Source organism: Manis javanica, chromosome X (genome assembly GCF_040802235.1).
Source record: "Manis javanica isolate MJ-LG chromosome X, MJ_LKY, whole genome shotgun sequence".
Lineage (NCBI taxonomy): Eukaryota > Metazoa > Chordata > Mammalia > Pholidota > Manidae > Manis > Manis javanica.
In genome coordinates, this window is record NC_133174.1 from 138,539,601 (window position 1) to 138,557,959 (window position 18,359).

Here is an 18,359-nt window from a genome sequence, read left to right on the forward strand (position 1 = left end):
TTAAGTCACTGGCTGAAGATCAGATTGCTGATCTGTGGTCCCGCCCAGAGTTGAGTTGAAGCCAGCAGGCTGTTGCTCCTAATCCTCCCACCGTTGGTGGCTGAGGCCAGCATTTGTAGTCCCTGCAGACCGAGTGCCTGCTGAGCATGGAACAGTCAGCAGGGGTGGGGCTGGAGAGCCCCGCAAGGCCTCAGAGTAGAGATATTGTCTGAACTGTGTGGGAAGAATGAATGCAAGTGCCCAGAGGCTGCTCGTGGGAGGCAAGGCTCCCGGGTAGAGAGGGAAGTAGACTGGTGTTGCTGGAGCCTGAGGCTTAGGTGGGGGTGCTGGGAGGATGGCGGAGGCCCGAGACCCTGCCTCACATACCGAAAGTTGGGTGAAGTTGCCTGTCAACACGGTGGTTGCTAAGGTCAGGATCAGGACATGGTAATGAACTAGGAGAAGCAGCGTGTATGTTCTTGAAGGGCCCCAAACTGTCTCCCCACCTACCAGGGCCCAGGCTCTCCCCACTCAACTGAGGGGGCCTCTAAAACCCACACAGCCCACTGGGCCCCAAAGAAGGCCTGTTCTTTTCCTCAAGGGACCTTGTTTTTTTCTGTGGAAGCCTGCCCCACTGGCCAGGGGCTGTGGCCCTCCTGCCTTCACTCAGAGGGTCTGTCCTGGGCAAGGAGGGCTCCCAAAGCCCAGGAAGAGCAAGCAAGCCGGTGGCTGGGATGGAGGAGAAAGCCCTACTGGGGGCGCTGGGTTGAGGGGCGGGAGGAGAGGGAGAGGGCCGGGCGGGCAGGGCCAGCGTCTGCTCAGCCCCGGTCAAGGCGGCCTTCTGCCAGTCCTGGGAGCTGGACTGGATGGAGGTCTTGCCTCTCTCTTTTCCACATCCAGGTTGGTGTTTCTCTGCCTGGAGTTGGGTGCGGGCAGTTCCAGGGACGCTCCTCTGGCTCATTCTGCCTCATAACACCAACTTCAGTTGCTGAGTGGGCTTCAGAAGTCCAGACAACAAGAGGAGCCCGGGAAAACCTAGCAAGGTGTACTGGGGCAGAGGCGTTGCCCCCCCAAGACCTGAGCTCCCCCAGAAAGTCCTGCCCTCTCTTAGCAGTCCACCTGTGGGCTGTACTCCCAGGACTAGTGTCATCTCTCTGCTACCTGCGTCTTGTCCGGTTATGCTGAACCTCCAACTAGGCGGACTTCTCGGAGCTCCTCCATCCCCCATCGCTCCCCTTGCAGGCCCAGAAGATTCCTTCCTCACCCCCTTCAGCGCCTTAAGTGTCTTCCAAGCCCGTTTCCTCTTTTATTTCTCTGCAACCCCTCGAGGGAGGCAGGATTCTTCCCATTTTCCAGATTTGACAGGAGAGAAGCCTGCTGTCCCAGGGCAGGGTTGAGGGGAGGTAAGTGACGAGACCAAGGTCACCCAGTCATTGGCGGAACGTGGCCCCGACCTGGCCCTTCTTCGGCGGGCCCGCTGGAACCCTGCAAGGCGGGACCAGGCTGCGGGCCCGCTCCCCTCCCTTCTGGGCTGGCAGTCAGAGGGCGGCCAGAATGGCAGGTAAGCTGGGGTAGGGGACAGCGGGGGGTCTGCGCGGTGATGCCTGGCGCGCGCGCCGTGGGCGCGATTGCTGGAGCCCGCAGTGGCGCCCGGGCTTCCGAGGGCCCGCAGCTAGGGTCCCGACGGGGACCCCACCTCCCGCCGAGGGGCCCGGGCGCGCCCCGGGTCCGCCGGCCAGGCCACGCCCCTGGCGGCACGGGCGGGGGCAGGGGCGGTGCCGGCGGAGTGGGGCGCGGGCGCGCGGTGCTCGGTGCGCGCCGCCGCCCCTCCGGCCCAGCGAGCCGGCCCGCCTCTCCTGCCCCCCGGGCCGCTGTCGTCGCCCCCACCCCTTCCTTCCGCGGTCCGGTGCGCGGCGAGGCGCGGGAGCGCGGCCTGGCGAGCGCGGCCGGTGGTCGTGGCGCTCGAGGGCGACGCGCCAGGCACGGGGCGCGAGGCCAGACCTGGCGCGGCGGGGCGCGGGGGGGGGGCGGGCGGCGGCGCGCCCGCAGAGGAGAGCAGGGGCAGGGGGTGCCGAGGTAACGGCGGGGCCTGGGCACCCGCTGCGAAGGGCGCGGGCACCTGGCGCACCTTGGCCCCCGGCAGGCAGGCAGCGGGGCGTCCGGGGCGGCGGAAGGGCGGGCGGGGGGCTCGGCCGGCGGGAAGCAGGTGGGCGGGGACAGGGGCCCTGCTTGCAGAGGCGCCTCGGCGAGGTGGCGGGCTGCGTGCGCGAGCGGGGCGGCCGCCTCCCGGCCCGGAGATCGGGGAGGCCGTTTGGGCTGGGTGCTCCGACTCCGAGGGCACGGTTCGTGGCCAGGGCCGCGGAGCTGAGCTTCGGGAACTTTGGGGGGAGTATCTGGAGGCCCGGCCGGGCCAAGGCGCTGGGGGTCTTGAGCAGACCCGGGAGAAGAGTATTATTGCTGGAGTCCGTGGGTAGGGCACTGGTGGCAGGCCACAGTGGGCGAGGACAGGCACTGCCAGGGCTGGCATGAGTGGAGGGGGACAAGGAGGGCTGGAGTTTGAGTCGGAGCCTAATTCGGGAGGTCCGTGGCAGTGGGTGGGTTGATGAGTCATGAGATTTGGAGATCAGAGGAGCCTTTCCTAGCGACGAGTTCTGAGTGTGGGAGATAAAAAGGGCCAGGATTTGGAGGTGGCTTGGAGGCCACGTCTTTGGACAGCAGGTGTTGGAATGGCCACCAATACCCATGTGAGGGACTTTGGGAACGACGTCTCAAATTGCTGTTGATTCAGAAGCTTTGGCTGGGGGTGACGTAAAGGAAGGTCTTTGTGGTGGCCAGTCCCTGCCTTCCTTCCTTTCCAGGCCTTCAGGATTCAGCTGTGTTCCTGTGGGGAGCGGGTTAAGAATTCCTCTGGCCTACAGTCAGCCTTACAGCACCCACTGGGGTAGGAGGGACAAACATGCGTGACTGCAGCAGCCTTGTCTGTGTGGAGCCCGCGCGCTTCCTCACCGTTACCATAGAAACAGCCTATTGATGGTGTATTTATAGGGGAAGAAGCAGGCGCTACATTTTGGGGAGGAGGCCTCAGAGCAGCAGCAGCAGTGATGGATGGTGGCCACGAAATTGCTCATTGGAGGAGTTCCTGGCTTGTTTGAAGCTTAAAAATGAATGGATGACTTTTGCAGGTGCCAGGATAGTGGACGTGGGGCTGTGACATGTGTGGATGTGCACACACCAGAGTCGGGTGTGTCGGGGACAAGAGGTGGCTATATGTAAGCTGCTGTATAATTTTAACACAAAACAATGAAAAACAGCCACAACACAACATACATTATGAGGAAGGCCTTTACTCATTCTTTTCAAACCCTGACACAGCAGCTCCATTTTTCTTCAATCTAAAACCTTGCTGTTAGGCATGCCACACCCACAGCCTCATCACTGGACTGGCATGGGCTCTAGGGGAACCTCAGATATTCATAATGGAAGCAGAAATTTGAGTTACTATTCATTGTTACTCTTAAAAGCCTTGAGGGTCAACTTTTCTCACAGTGGCTGGCCCATCTGTTGACAGACTCACTTGTTGATAGTTTTGGGTGCGATTATTGTGTTGTTCAAAAGAGTAAAGCCTCCTTGACATGATGTTCCCATGGATGAATGGTAGATTTGCTGTTTTTCCTTTAGCTTTAATTTTACTTATGATTTATATCCTGTTTGCCACAAAGATTCGATGGTGTATTTTAAATATACATAACACTCTGAAAACATAAACAGAGAAAGGTATACCACATCGCAGGGGAGAAGCATATGTGCTTTACAGCTGGACTTCCAGGGCGCCTGTGCTTGACGGTCAATGTTAATGCTGAATTCCCTGGTGGCCTAGACAAAAACAGTGGCACAGTGGGTTACACCGTTCACATGTCCTAAACCAGAGGCTCTGCCTGGGGAGGGGAGCAGCAGAGGGATTGTTCCCAGATGTGGACAGCGTGGCCAAGTGCTCTGAAACATGCCCACAACTGGGATTGTGTGCTGGGCCGAGGAGTGTGCTGTGGTTATGGTTTCTGTATTGGCTGGGCCATCCCTGAGCAGAAGCAAGGCTTGCAGACAATAGCTTGTTTGGAACACTTGTGTCTAGTTAGGGTCTTGGTTTTCATCCTGCCAACCAATGTCTTTGTACTCTGTGGCGCTGTGCTTAATGCAAAGAGAAGAGATATGACTGCTTTCAGAAGACCTTTGCCACCCTGTCTGGTGAAGATAAACATACCAGGTCACTTGAGTTTGGGCCATGGCTTTTGAGATGATGGTCACAGACATTATAAGCTTTGTCAATGCCTACTTCTTAAACATGTGCTGCCTGTTTTCAAGAAATGTGCTTGTCATTAGAGGTACATGGGACTTGCCATCTCAAGCAAAATCAGGTCCAACAACAGACCCCGTCTCTGTCACTGTTGCTTTGCTTGACCTGGCCTAAGGCCCCATCTCTCAAGTCCTTCCAACACAGAAGTGCAAAGACTCATTGACAGGAAGCGGGGAAGGGGTAAGCTCAGCTCGTAGGACGTTTTCTTTGCTAAAGAAAAAAGGCAACCCTTTGGTCTTCTAGACACTCAAAATATGTTCTTGGCAGAAATAGCTGCAAGGTTTGCTTTGGACTCTGCTGGACCTCAGGGAGCGCTCAGGGGGAGATCTGGGGGAAGAACAAAGCAGTAGACTTGCAAGTAGTGGCACAGAGGGTGATGTGCTTCATAACACGCTGCTTTGACCTTTGACCAGGCCATTGGTGGGCTGGGGTCACATCCCAGGGTCAAGAAGATGCCCTGTAGGTTTTGGGGTGTGATATCATCGTGACTCTGCTTTTTTCCTTTGCCAGGCAACTGAGACACTGGATCTGAGAGAGCATGATGGCAGGTGAGCTTCTCTGGTCCCAGGCCAAGCAGTGAAGGGCCATGCCTAGGGACTCATGGGAAACATGCAAGTCCACCTTTCTGTTCCTTCTCAGATTTCCCCTGCCCTGTGGTCCCTGGGCAGTTGAGCAGTTGGCAGTTTTTCTGTCTCAACTCTTTGGCTCCCTTCCAGATCACGGGCTCACTTGTTGATGGGCACCTACTGGGTGAAGAACTAATATGACAGATATGGGGCCTGCCTGCCAGCAAAGCTCTGCCTCCCTGGGCACCCAGAGGGGCTGCTTGATGTGAGAACTAGGAAGTCCCATCTCTAGGGGAATACCAGGAGCAGATGTCACCTCTTCTTCCATCCTCTAATGTCCCACCTCAGGCTGATGAGGGTGCATAACTCATCACCTGCCAGTCAGCTTGACTGTAGCTGAATTCCTCCATGTGGAATAAGTAGATATGGGTACCATTCAATGACATTTTTGCCAGAGGCATCTGTGCCTAGATTATACTCCCTGTTACCGCCCTTCCCAGGGGCACGCTCAGGTTCATGTGCATCCTGTCCCCTGATATACCCCAGTATGGGTTTGTACTACACTCCAGTGGGCAAGGCCACTGATGCCAGGCGATCTGCTGTCACAGGTGGCTATTCAGGTGGAGGGATGCCACCCTGGTAGAGTTTTATGGGGCAATTTGTTATTACTCACCAGCATTAGCTCTAAAGGGAAATAAATTCTCATCCTAAGGGCTCTAATTTTCTCTTTTTGAGGTGAGGCAGAAGCTACTGGATCTTTTTCACTGGTGACTCCAACACTCAAAGTCCTTCCCATCCCTTGTTCCTGTGCCACATGCACTTTCCTCTCAGCTGGACCCCACTGTCCTCCAGACTAGAAGCCCGAGTCTTGTGGGCTCCATGGCGTTCTAGGCACATACATTGTGGCCTCCCAGAAAGTCAGCCTTTCTGTTCCTTTTATAAAGGGCCAGCCGTGTCTGGGGTGGCGTCTTCCCTGCTTCCCTCTGACATTGTGCTTCTGAGCCTAGGCCTAGTCTGGTTTGAAGGCGCCCCTGGGCACCTGCCCATTCCAGGCCTCAGCGCTGCTCTCTCTGCAGTGTTTCTAGAGGCCAAGAACGCCAATTCAGTCCTGAAACGATTCCCTCGTGCCAATGAGTTCCTGGAGGAGCTGCGCCAGGGTGCCATCGAGCGGGAGTGCATGGAGGAGATCTGCAGCTATGAGGAGGTCAAGGAGGTGTTTGAGGACAAGGAGAAGACGGCAAGTGCCACCCTGGGGCTGGCTCCTGGGAGCAGAGGTGGCCTCAGGGACAACAGGAGTAGGCCCTGCCATCTCAGATGAAGCAGAAGCAATGAAGGAAGGCCAGCCCATTTGAGGCAGGGTCACTGGGGCCGTAGAACAGATAGCATGTTCTTAAAGCCCCATGTGCCTGAATCTGGGGGCCTCCTCACTTGGGGGTGCTGTCCTTTTGCTCTTGGCACATTCCATTGCCTCTCTGTGGATTTTCAGAGGCCGCTCAGATCAGGCAGGGTGGGGAGCAGCCTTAGGCCCTGCTGCTCATAATGCAGACTTGCTGAGGGTCTCTGAGGTTCATCTGGGGTGAGTTCTTGCCTGTAAGTGAGTGGCCCTTCTTCTTCTGCAGATGGAGTTCTGGAAGGGGTACCCGAACGCAGTCTACTCAGTCCGAGACCCTGTGCAAAGCTCAGATGCCATGTACGTGGTTGTGCCCCTTCTGGGGGTCGCGTTGCTGATTGTCATTGCCTTGTTCATCATCTGGAGGTGCCAGCTGCAGAAAGCCACCCGTCATCACCCGTCATATGCTCAGAACCGGTACCTAGCCAGTCGCGCTGGGCACAGCCTCCCCCGGGTCATGGTGTACCGGGGCACTGTGCATAGCCAGGGGGAGTCCTCTGGGCACCGTGAGGCAGGGAGCAATGCGCAGGTGGTGCTGGGGCCCAGTCGGGGGGGCAGAACTACGGTCCGCCTCGAGAGCACCCTCTACCTCCCTGAGCTCTCTCTCTCCAGACTGTCCAGTGCCACGCCTCCCCCATCCTATGAGGAGGTGACTGCACCCCAGGAGAGCAGCAGTGAGGAGTTGAGTGTCTCTTACAGTGACCCACCTCCAAAATATGAGGAAATAGTGGCCGCCAACCCTGGCTCCAACAAGTAGTGGGACTCGTGTCCTGTCCGGTGTGAAAGCCTCTTTCAGGGGTCTCCTATGTTCTTTTTAACTTTTTTAAGACTTTGCCACCACAAAGCAGCCTTAGCCTCCTTGTTGCCAAATACTTTCCTAACCGTGCATTCATAAGAAGTGAGTTGTTAGAGACAGGTGGAGGGGGGAAGAGAACACACATGTGTCCAGGCCTCTGTGGGGAGCCACAGGCCGCAGAGCCCAGCTCTTCCAGAAGCCTCCAAGCCGCCCACCATCCTGTCCTCCTGTCAGGAGCCGGCTTCTCTTACGCCAAAGGAGTCACCCCATTGAGTTGATTGTGGCCAGTGCATTCATAGGCTCAGGACCCAGGGCCGTGCAGCTGGCTGGAGACCTGTCTTGGGTCTGGAGGCCTAGGCCATGGAGAGGAGGGAGAGAAGCCAGCCCTTGAGCACCCTTGCTTCTCAACAGTCCTGTGCTGCTGTCCTGGTCTACATTTTGAGGACAGGAGCAAGGACTCAGCAGAAAACAAAAAGAATTAACAATAAATAAATGGCAAACACATTAAAACACTATAACCTGGGCCATTGGTGGGAGGGCAGGGGGAATCAGTCACACAGATCTATGACACACCCATCCACCAACACCCATCCCCCACACTCCTGACCAGGTCAAAGGACAGCCCAGAGCAACCTGGAAGGGGGACAGCGTGTGTGGGGCGGGGGGCTGGGGCTGGCTGGCCGGGCTGCCTCCTCTAGATTGGGAAGGGGCCGTCAGGAACTTGCCATCTAGGAGGGCGGCTCTGGCTGTGCTTGGCCCCCCTAGACCTTGGCTGTCCAGACACATGTGCTGGCCGTGCTGAAACTGCTACCGGCTGGCAGGTGCCCAGTAATAGGCCCACGAAAGCCAACGCTTCTGAGCCAGCCTCCAAATGTTTGCGGTTTGGGGTACAGGCTGGGTCAGAGAACTGCAGTTTTCTCTTTGTGAAGTTGATCGGCTCTGAGGATAATTAAACCCTCAGTCTTGGCCTCCGCAGCTCTGTGCTCCCTGGCTTCGAACTTCTAGGATACTTCCGTTTTTGTGAGTGGTTGCGTTGACTTGAACTTGAACTTCAGATGTTGATTTTACCTTAATGATGGTGCTCACCTGGGGAGAAGATTCCACAGTGTCCCTGTTAGAAATTGTTTTGCGGAAGAGACAGTGAAGCCGATGACCTGGGGCTGAAGGCCCACCTGGGATTTGCTGTGTTGTTGCCAGGTGCCAGCCCATTTTAGAAACCCCTTTCTGCAGCCCAGGAGCTGTCCACCTCTCCATGTCAATGAGGTTTCACAGCAGTGGGGCAGAGGGGACCTGCCCTTTAAGTGTCAGACACCAGGCAAAAGACACTGTGGAGGCTGACTCCCCCAATCCCTCTGCCTCCCTCCTCCTGGCCTCGGCGCCAAACCACTTGTCCTCTGTGGTGCTTTAAAAAATGTAGCAAATATTGGTGAGGCCCCAAAGCGTGCACAGCCAGGGTCTATTGGCAACCACAGCAGTTTCAACGCCACTGAGAAGACAAGCTTCTTTCTATCTGAACAGCTCTCCATGGCGGGCATCAGGCTGCCTCCTTAGCGTGCAGCCCTGCCTTGCGGCCCCAGATGACTTCTGGAGGACCCTGCAGCCCTGGGGACTTGTCCCAGGACATGCTTCATGTCCCACCGAGACCACCAGCTTGGGCAGCGTGGCCCTGTAGTTGGGCTTTTCCATCCTTCCCCCTACCTCACAGGCCTGTGGGAGGCTGACTCAGCTAATGCCTGTGCGCTTTGCCCTTAGGAAGATTCTTCTAGAAATGGGTCGGTTATAGGGGACCAGTCTTAGCAGAGGCCTTCGTATGACTCTGATGTTGAGTCTCCACCTGGGTAGTCAGTCTCCTGCCAGCTGACCCCTTCTGTCCTCACCCTAGCCCTGGGAGCTCCCCAATGCCAGAGGTGCTGGCCAGGCGGCATTCCACCTTCCCTTCGTTTCCTCCCTCTGGGCCACTAGCACCGCGCTCCTGCCCTTCCTCACAAAGGCATGTGGGGCCTAGAAGGCCGCTCCTTTTTCCATGATGGCAGCTGGAGTCACTCCTACTCGGCCACGCTGGAGGACCTGGGGCAGCCTGAAGCTCTGGGCCAGCCCCTGCTCTCCCAGCATTTCCTCAAGCAGGTACCTGCATGGGACCTGGGAGCATGGGAGAGGATGCCTGTCCCTGTGTGTCTCCTCCCCACCGAGCAGAGCCGAAGGGAGCATGCGGAGGAATGCCTGCTGCCTTTGGCATCTGTTGAGCCGTTCCCTGCCGAGCCACCAGGGAGCTGGCAGCCAGGTGGGGATGGGAGAGAGCGAGAAGCCAGAGCCCGGCCTGGTGGAGGGCAGCACGTGTCCCTAAAGCCCTGTGTGCTCTGCTTCAGGCGCCTTGCGGGGCTCTTCTAGGTACAGGTGCCACCATGGCCTCTGGGATGTTTTTTGCAGCATATTGTAGAAGAAAGACTGCCACACACAGTGGTCATGACTCCTTGTGGTGCACGTTTGGCTTTTATGAATGCTCTGTACATATCTTTTCAAACTGTCTTCGTATGGATGTTGTTTTGATACAGTGCTAAATCTGCAGTAGCCACATCTTTGTTCATGGACTTGTGCGTATGTGTGTGTGTGCATATACATGTGTGCACGTTGCCTTTTCTCACATGCTTATCTGAAACAATAGCCAGTGTGTGGCTATATTTGTACCAGGAGGGTTCCGGTCTGTAGGGGGGAATGTCGCCTCCGGGGGCTGGGCAGCCTGGCGACAGGGCCCTGGGCAAGAAAAGCTGAGAGCAGCTGCGGGAGCCTCTGCCCCCCTTCGGAAAAGGCTTTGGAAGAAGCTGAGGCAGCTCCATCTGGTGGGCCCCTGCCCTGGGGACCTTCGGGCACGGTGCCCCCTGCCTGGGCCCCAGCTCCTGTTCTCTGGGCATCAGCAGCTGAAGGAAATCTGAGCACTCCTGAGCATTTTTATATTTATTTAAAAAATTTGTTTTGGTGGAAAGATGTGTGACTATTTAACTTTGGGAATGGCGGGGCTAGTTGTTGAGATATTTTTCATTTAAAAAAGGAAAAGGCTTTAAAAGATTCCTTGAAATTTGACTGTCACTTGTTTTCAACCAAAAACTCTTTAAGATACAAGAATGGCAATCCTGCCCCTCCCCTGCTGCTCCCCCTCACTGGGGGATTTCAAGAGAACACAGCCAGCAGGCTGACCTAAGGCCAGGGGCCTCCCCCTCCACTGGCCATTAGTGTGAGTTCCTCAGGGTGCCCAACTGTTTGGATGGTGGCTTTTTGGTAACCAACTGTGAGGGATTCGGGACAGGAACGTGTCTTTGTGTTAAGGAGTTGGAGCCAGATGGTTCTTCTCTGGCTCAGGGGTTGATCTTTTGACAACCAAATGGCATATCCTATGAGAAGAAAAAAAAACAACACTGCCTCTAGATTGATTGTTCTTTTGTCTGGGAGAGAGAGCATGAGTGAGATCATTGAGAGAGACTCCCTTCCCTACTCTCTGGCTTTCTGGGAGCCGGCCTGTGCTCTGTGTCTCCTGTGCTCTCACGTTCAAGGCTGAGATGGGAGAGCTGGACAGCAAGGCTGCTGGCCTAGGCTGCTCTTCAGCTTGACAAGTAATGAAGCTCCATGTCAGGATCATGCTGATTCAGAAACAAGTGCATTCTTGCCACTGAACTCTAGTCACACTAATCAGTATAATTAGCTAATTAAAAAGTACTGTAATCAGGCTGCCTGCAACTATGGTAAAAGCCCATTAATTTGAAGCGCACTAATTCAGAACTTAGGGAAAATCACGACCTCACAGAATTCATGGTATCTGCAATTCTTGCTCCATAGAAATATTTGAAATTCTCTCCCCTGTAGTCTATTTCCAGGTCCATATGTGTAAGATGGATCTTGTTTGAAATGAGTACTTTTTTCAAATGAAGGCTCAAGATACTAAGGATCCCTTCACTGTGCCTTCAGCTTTGGGGTTCAGCGATTCTCATACGCAAGCCTCTTGCCACGCAGGATGTTGGGTATTGCAGCTTTGCATCCGACTCCTTTATTTACCCTGTGAATAACATAGTTTGTGAGTTAGACTGCAATTTAAAATAATGTAACTGTGTATCTTGCTAAATATTCTGTCAAACAGATGTTTCACTGTCAGACTGGCTGCTCCCATTGTTCACTCCCAAATATTCAAATGCAGGGAGTGTTTCCTTTCACAGGCTGTGGGTGGTGAGTCTCTCTCCAGCAAGAATTTCTCTGACAAAGGTATGCAAGTGGCACGCCTTGTGGGGTCAGTGCCGCAGCAGTTTTTCACCTGCCATAGCCCACTCCCACCCCCAGCCCGAGCATCAGCTACAGCTTTCGCCTCTCAGTCTCTCTCCCTTTATGGGTGCCACTTTCACAGGCTTGAAACACCTGCTGTTTCACTCTGTGATCATGAATTTGTGATGGTGGAAACTCTGATACGTGCAACTGAGCTTATAGACATGATTACTGTGAAATGGATTCATTTTGGTACCAGTTTGAACTGTGCTCGTATTCATGTGTTGCCCCATGTCAGCTGGGAAATCCGTACCTTCAGTAATATGTCAGGATTTCGCTGGACCTTGGGGGCAACAAACTTGCTTCTGATTTCTCTCTATAATTGTTGAGTTTGGCTGTTAAATTTCATCTCTTTCTGTACAAGAAGATAATGAATAATAATAAAGAGCAAATGGCATTCAGTTGCTTCCTGTTGTCATTCATCTTGGATCCCCACTGACCCCCAAACTTTCATGGGGCATGGAAGACCGTAGATAAGGAAACAGCCCAAACCAGTTTAGAAGCAGGAAGCAGAAATGTCCTGGGCGTAGAGTTCATCCCCCTGTATGTAAGACGATCTCCTGACCCAGCCCCCTGGTTAGTTAGATCTGTCACAAATCTCTTCCTTGTCACCTGATCCCAGGTTACCAACAGAGGTGTCCCTTGCTGAAAAGATTCCCGGCTGGGTTTCAGAGCTGGGGGAGGGGAGGGAGGGAGGATTTTTCCTGGGCCTTACATTGGTGGAACATAATAGGCTTTCCCTGGCTCAGCTTCCGGAATTCTAGGACAGGAAGAGTCAGAGACTCTTGATGCCTTAGCCCCTTTTGGAGGAAATGTGGGCTTAGGCCCAAATACTCCCAGCTGTTGGTGGGGAGTGAAATACAGCCACGAGAAGGTGCTGGCACAAGTCGCATCAATCCCCAGTGATGAAAGTAATCCACGCTTTCATAGGAAAAGCTGTGGTGGTGATGAGACAATGGCAATAAAATTCAGGGCCTCCTTGAGGATTAAATGTGGAAGCTAAGTGCCAGGAATGACAGCCAGAGGCCTCAGGCTCCATTCTTATCCCTGGCTGGCTTGGTGAGTAATGCCAACCTTCTGGGGTGACTCTTCCTGCAGACTGCAGTTCAGATGGGACACATTCTGAATGTGGGTTTTGAACTTTGGGCTGGTCTTGCCAGAAACAAGCATTCCAGGCAGTGCCTCAGGGTCTTAGGGTAGCCCAGGCAAAGAAGCTAATATGTGAGGGAGGTCCCAGACTTCCAAGTCCCCCTTGGGGTACCACCCAAAGGACTGGGTTTCCCTTTCTCATCCGCCAGCTGTACCCTAAGCCCACAGGCTCCAGGGCCAAGGCACTTGCATTGCTTGTGAGAGGGAAGAGTGAGTCACGGGCAGGGACTTAAGGAGGTGATGGTGGGGAGAGAGGGTCGCATCCCAGTCTCTCCACAGTCCCTGTGGGAGTAGAGACAGAGAATCAGGTGTGGGGGCAGAGACTGGGCTGCAGGGGTGTGGCTTTGGAGGCTGCGGCCCCTCTTCCCAGCCTTGCCCCAGCCCTGGTTTCTGTACCACTGCCACACTCTTACTGCAGCTGGCCTGAGTCCACATGGAGGGAAGGGATGGGATGACAGTGGGGGGACCCATGAGTAGATGCATAGAAATGATTATAGCCAGCATTTATTGAGCACCTAGTGTATGCCAGGCCTTGTAGGTGCATCAGCTGAGACAACCCTCCCCACAGACCTGCAATAGCCCAGGAAGCACGCCATATGGCCAAGGACACACGAGGAGGAAGTGCCCACCAGGCCAGGCAGACGGGGTGGTTTGCCCTGCAGGCCCCACCCTGGACTGCATATGGCGCTGCTGCTCTCCTTTGGAGGTCACTTTGCTTTTGCTTTCATGCTGACTGTCCATCCTTCCAGCTGCTCCCCGCCTCCTCCTGCCCAGCTATTAATTCCCCAAGGGCAGGGCCATGTATAACTTTTTTCCTCACCACTTCTTCCCCAGAAGCTGGCCCAGTGCCTGCCTCACAGTTAACATTCAAGTGAATGCGATTTGTTGACTGATTATATTCTCCAGTCAGAGCCCCAGCTCCATGGATCAGTTTGCCTGGGGCTGCCAAAACAAAGTACTGCAGTCTTGATCACTTAAATGACAGAAATGTATTGTTTCACACTTGTAGAGGCTGGAAGTCTGAGATCCAGGTGTGAGCAGAGCCGTTTCTCCCAAGGCCTCTCTCCTTGGTGTGTACACGGCCGCCTTCTCCCTGCATCCTCACAGGGTCTTCCCTCTGTGCTGTCCATGTCCTGATCTCTTCTTCTAGGGACACCAGTCAGATTGGAGTAAGGCCCACTCCAGTGACCACACTTCACCTTAATTATCTCTTTGAAGACCTTATCTCTGGATACAATCATCTTCTGAGGTATTAGAGAGCAGGACTTCAACATGTGAATTGGTGGATGGGGAGAGAATTCAGCCCAGAAAACTGTTCTTTGCTCCTTCTCCCAACCCTGAGCCGCCACTCTGGAAAAGTTTGGGGGTGGCTCTGAGATGCCGGCAAAGACAGGGTCACCTTACCAGTCTCAAACCAGGTCCCAGAGCAGTTTCTTCCCAGCCACAAATGGACAGGCCTGGGACAGCTGCCAAAGGTCCCCACAGGGAAGGTGGGGTTGGAGGGGGAGCACTGGGTTTCAGAATGGTTTCCCCAGGGTCCCTCTGTGGAGAGTGATGTGAGAACCCAAAGCCTGAAGAACAGACTAAATGTACCCCCTCAGATTTTTCTTTTTTCATGGACAAAACATGTTTTCAGGAATCACAAGACTTGCAGCTCCAATAACAGTGACTTTCAGCGATTTCTCTGAAGAGTTCAGACTGCGGGATGGATTCAGTTTCACTGGGCTCGATGTGCTATAAAAATAGAGGTTGGATAACATTTTATATCAGGCTGGTCACGCTGAATCATAGGAGTACAGTAGGTAGGCTGGCCCCTCCTAGCACCTGTGAGGCCCAGGGAATCCAGGGGTGGGAGCTGGCTGAGCAGTGCTCCCCACGCTGGGGGTGTCCCTGCCTCAAGCCAGGCCATGGGGCTTCAGAAGGGAGTGCGGCAGCAGCCGGGTCCTACCTGCCTGAAGTTCTGGGCCTAGCTTGATAGGGGAGGCAGTAGACAAGCCGGAGTCATGGAGCATGTTAAACTGTATCCCAGGGGAAGTCCAGGGGGTGGGAGTGGGACTGGCCGAGAAAGCCTTCCTGAGGAAAGCTGGCGGATGAGTAGGAAGAGCATAGATGGCAGTTAAGCCAGGCAGGGGAACATCACATAAAGAGGCCTGGAGTCTAACAAGGCCATCGTGTTTTTAAGTGAACAGAAGCCAGGGTAGCGTACGGGAAGACTTGTGCAAGATGAGGTTAGGAAGGTAGAGGGGCGCCAGCCCACGCGGGCTCCCGCCAAGGCCACACTCAGAACTGCAGTCTTTTCTCTAGTGCTAATGGAGGCCACAAGGAGCCAGAGGGCATGAACCCAGCTCTTTCCTTGGCAGCTACACGCAGCATCTCAGCGCCAAGCTGCCCGTGCTCTGGACTGTGTCTCCAAGTGTCTGGGCTTTGTCTCCATTTGTTTTGTGCATCCGTTAGCAAGATGTGGCGTAAGGTATCAGAAAAGCCTAAGAGAGGTGATTTTTTGGTGGTCTGGGAATGCTCTAAATTTTTTACATTTTAATTGATGGTAACTGTTTCCTTACTTTATACCACCTTGGCTTATGAAAGGTTTCATAGGAATGTTTGACTTTGGGATGACAGGGGAAACCTGTATAAATGTAGCTATAGCTGTACATCTCTCTCTCTCTCTCTCTCTCTACATATAGAGAGACTGACTCATGGTAGGGAATTGGCTCATACAGCTGCGAGTATGGAGGCTGAGCAGCCCCACAGTGTGCTCTCTGCTGGCTGGAGACCCAGGGAAGCTGGTGGTGCAGTTCCAGTCCTGGCCCAAAGGCCTGAGAGCCCCAGAGCCAGTGGTATAAGCTCCAGTTTGAAGGCAGAAGACCAATGTCTGAGCTCAAGCAGTCATGCAGGGAACGGGAGACAGAGGCAGAGGCAGAGAGAGCAAATTCCCTCTTTTGCCCTTTTGTCCTGTTCAGGCCCTCATTGGATTCTACTGTGCCCACCCACAGGGGGAAGGGTCATCTGCTCTACTCAGTGCGCTGATTCAAATGGCCCTCTCCTTGGGAAACACCCTCACAGACATCTAGAAATAATGTTTGACTGAATATCTGGATAGTCAGTGGCTCAGTCAAGTTGACACATAAAATTCATGATCACAGATGGGCCAGAAGCATGCACAGAGACTGATTGGGTTGGGAGGGAGTAGGGAGGAGTCCAGATGGACTCTCAGGTTTGGGGTCAGTGGGGTGGACGGTGGGCTATTCACTGGGAAGGGCATGCCGGAGGAGAGCAGACTGGGGGCAGCATGCAGACTGTGTGGGGTAGAGTGTGTCTGCGGGGGAGTAAGGAGGGAGGCCTAGGCCCAAACGGGAGACATCAGAGTTGCTCAAGTTCCTGTAATGGTGGTGGTAAGTGAAGTCTTGGGCGTGGACACTCCAAGGGTCCAGAGATTGGCCAGACAGGCAGGGGGAGAGCCAAGTGACATAGAGAGCGAAGTGGGTTGGCTCACTGGACTGAGCTGCCGGGAGGTCATTGGTGGTCTTGGCCGGGGTGGTACAGCTGAGTGGTGGAAGAGGCAGCCAGGCTCCAATGAGGACAAGAAGGTCTGGGAGGTGAAGGAGGGGAGGCAGTGGGCACGGCAGGGGTAGCGCTCGCAAGGCAGTGAGAAAGGCCAGGAGCACGACTGAGACAAGACGTCGAGGGAGCACAGTGTTTTAAATAGTCAGGTCATTTTAATCCGATGACTCTTTAAGGAGCTCCTTCCAGGAGTCAGGCCATGTGCCAAGTGCGGAGGAGACCGACAGAGGTGAGGCCAACGAGGTCTCTGCCCTCGCGGAACCCATACCCCGTGCTCGGAAATCCGTGACAATGTTCCCAGGCTTCAGAGAAGCTGGACACCCTGCGGAATGCAGAGATGGGTGGCTGACAGGAGTGGGGCATAAACGGCTCATCCTTTGGAACAAGCAATGGGAAGGCCCTGCGGACTGTGTGAGAACCCTAGCAGCTCTGGCTTCAGGTATGCACTCTGCTAGCAGCTGAGTGCTTCACATTTCAGGACGTCTTACCACCTTTGCCAGGCAGGACCACTGAGGGACATTGCCTTGAGTCCCAGAGCTACTAAGTGAGGGGCTAGGGCTCAAACCCCACAGCCGGGGAGTTGGGGGAGCATTCAGACTGCAGAGGCTGGGCTCTGACCCACCCCATCTCCCTGGGGCGCCCTGCTACGCTCTGACCTGCCTGTTTGCTCTGCCTTCTGAGAGTGAGAGTGGAGGGCGGCACAGAGGGGGTCGGGGCTAGAGGGTGCCCGGCGCAGCCCTCTTGAGTCCCTCCTTGGGGCTGCCTCCTGTGCTAGCACGGCTCCTGGATCGCTGTTCTGAAGACATTGGTTTTTCATCCAAGCCCCGCCACTGAAGTGTTAAATGCACTGGGTCACATGTTGGCCCTCTCTGGACCCAGTTTTCCCATCTGAAAAATGGGGGACAGTGGGAAGAGTGTTTCCTAGATGGGGGGGATTGCAAATAGCTTCCTGTGTGAAAAAACGTGCAGTTTCTCAGGCGTACGCTTCTCCCTCAGGTTTCTCCTCTCCTGCACATCTTCCTCAAGCTGAGAGGGACAGCTGCTGTATGTGCGTTTGAGCTGCTCAGTGTCAGAGACTTTGCACCACTTTTCCCACCTCTTCTTTATTGTTGGCTGTTTTCCTTTGGCCTCTGACTCTCCTGAATTTTACATACACATCGCACCTCAGTCATTGGATCTGGAAACAACTGAAAGCAGATGTATTTCCATCTGAGGACTCACTCTGCAGGTGCGGCCTTGGGCTCTGCAAGGTCACTTGTCTAAATCCTTCCCTGGGGATCAGAAAAGAGTTCCTTCCGCACTCATGCCAAGGGCTCCCTATACATGGGGCAGAGTGACTAAACCTTTTTGGGTTTCCAAATATGCTGCCAGCTTCTGGGGGAAGGGATTCTTGGGCCAACCGGGAGACAGGAAGGAAGAAGGTGCAGCAGGGCCAGAAGCTGGCCACAGCAGGGGCCGGGCTGCCCTCTCTGCTCCTCAGTGCTGCCCCTGGGCAATCAGTTGGCACCGATTACCCCCATTGCAGCTCCACCGGACTTGCTCAGGCAGCCTGCCCCTGGAGGGGGGAACCTTTAGGGGCTGATCCAAAGGGACGCGAAGGCACATAGCATCACCACAGCCGCGGGCCTGCCTGCAGGCTTCTCAGCCAGGGCTGTGGCTCCGTGTCAGGGTCTTTAACCCGCTTCTGTTGGAGCTGCTTCTCCCAGACAGGACCAGGTTTCAGGAGGTACGACCCGTGTGTCCACCCAATCTGAGCCCGTCAGGAAGTAGTGAGCTGTCCCAGAGATGTGCCCTCAGAGGCTGCAGTGGCTGGGGACAAGAGTTGGGCCCTCGCTCTTAGGTGGACAAAGCTTAGAGAGCACCTACCACTCTCCCGGGGGGTGGGGGGGGGGCAGAACATGGTGGGACGAAGAGCAGGACCGCCAGAGACCTTCCTGCCCATCTGCTTGTAGCCCGTGGTCTGTGAGGGCAGGGACCTTGCCCCTATCCCCAGTACCAGGTACACAGTCAGTCTTAAGACAGCCAAATTGAATGAGAGGAACCCGCATTAGAAAATGAGGTGCTTCCTGTAACCAGCTTTTGGTGGCCCTGTCCCCATTGGAGTGGGTCCTCCTTCCCTGGGCTAGCTACAGCCCCTGCAGTTTGCTCCTCTGCCCTTCCTGTCTCTTTAAGGCTTCCCTTTCCCCTCTGGTCCGGGGGAGGCCCTTGGGGCTCCAGAGATGACCTCAGTGCCAGCTGCTTCCAGGAGCAGGAAGGAGAATT

At 54.9% G+C, this 18,359-nt stretch overlaps 1 protein-coding gene across 4 annotated transcripts; it reads left to right on the forward strand.

Moving 5' to 3' along the window:
- The first annotated feature begins 1,781 nt into the window (after positions 1-1,781).
- Positions 1,782-11,782, forward strand: PRRG3 (proline rich and Gla domain 3). Of its 4 annotated transcripts, none has more exons than XM_037025090.2 (4): positions 1,782-2,055; positions 4,841-4,878; positions 5,973-6,133; positions 6,516-11,782. In XM_037025090.2, the coding sequence occupies exons 2-4, from the start codon at positions 4,869-4,871 to the stop codon at positions 7,041-7,043; spliced, it is 699 nt and encodes a 232-aa protein (XP_036880985.2). In that variant the 5' UTR covers positions 1,782-2,055; positions 4,841-4,868; the 3' UTR covers positions 7,044-11,782. The 4 variants fall into 4 exon arrangements, with proteins under 4 accessions (XP_036880985.2, XP_036880986.2, XP_017527140.2 ...); XM_037025091.2 differs by lacking the exon at positions 1,782-2,055 and adding an exon at positions 2,220-2,321; XM_017671651.3 differs by lacking the exon at positions 1,782-2,055 and adding an exon at positions 2,330-4,510.
- The last annotated feature ends 6,577 nt before the right edge of the window (positions 11,783-18,359 follow it).

Coding starts and splice junctions, on each gene's coding strand:
- PRRG3 (XM_037025090.2), top strand. Junction 6,134..6,515: donor TTGAGGACAAGGAGAAGACG/GCAAGTGCCACC, acceptor CTTCTTCTGCAG/ATGGAGTTCTGGAAGGGGTA.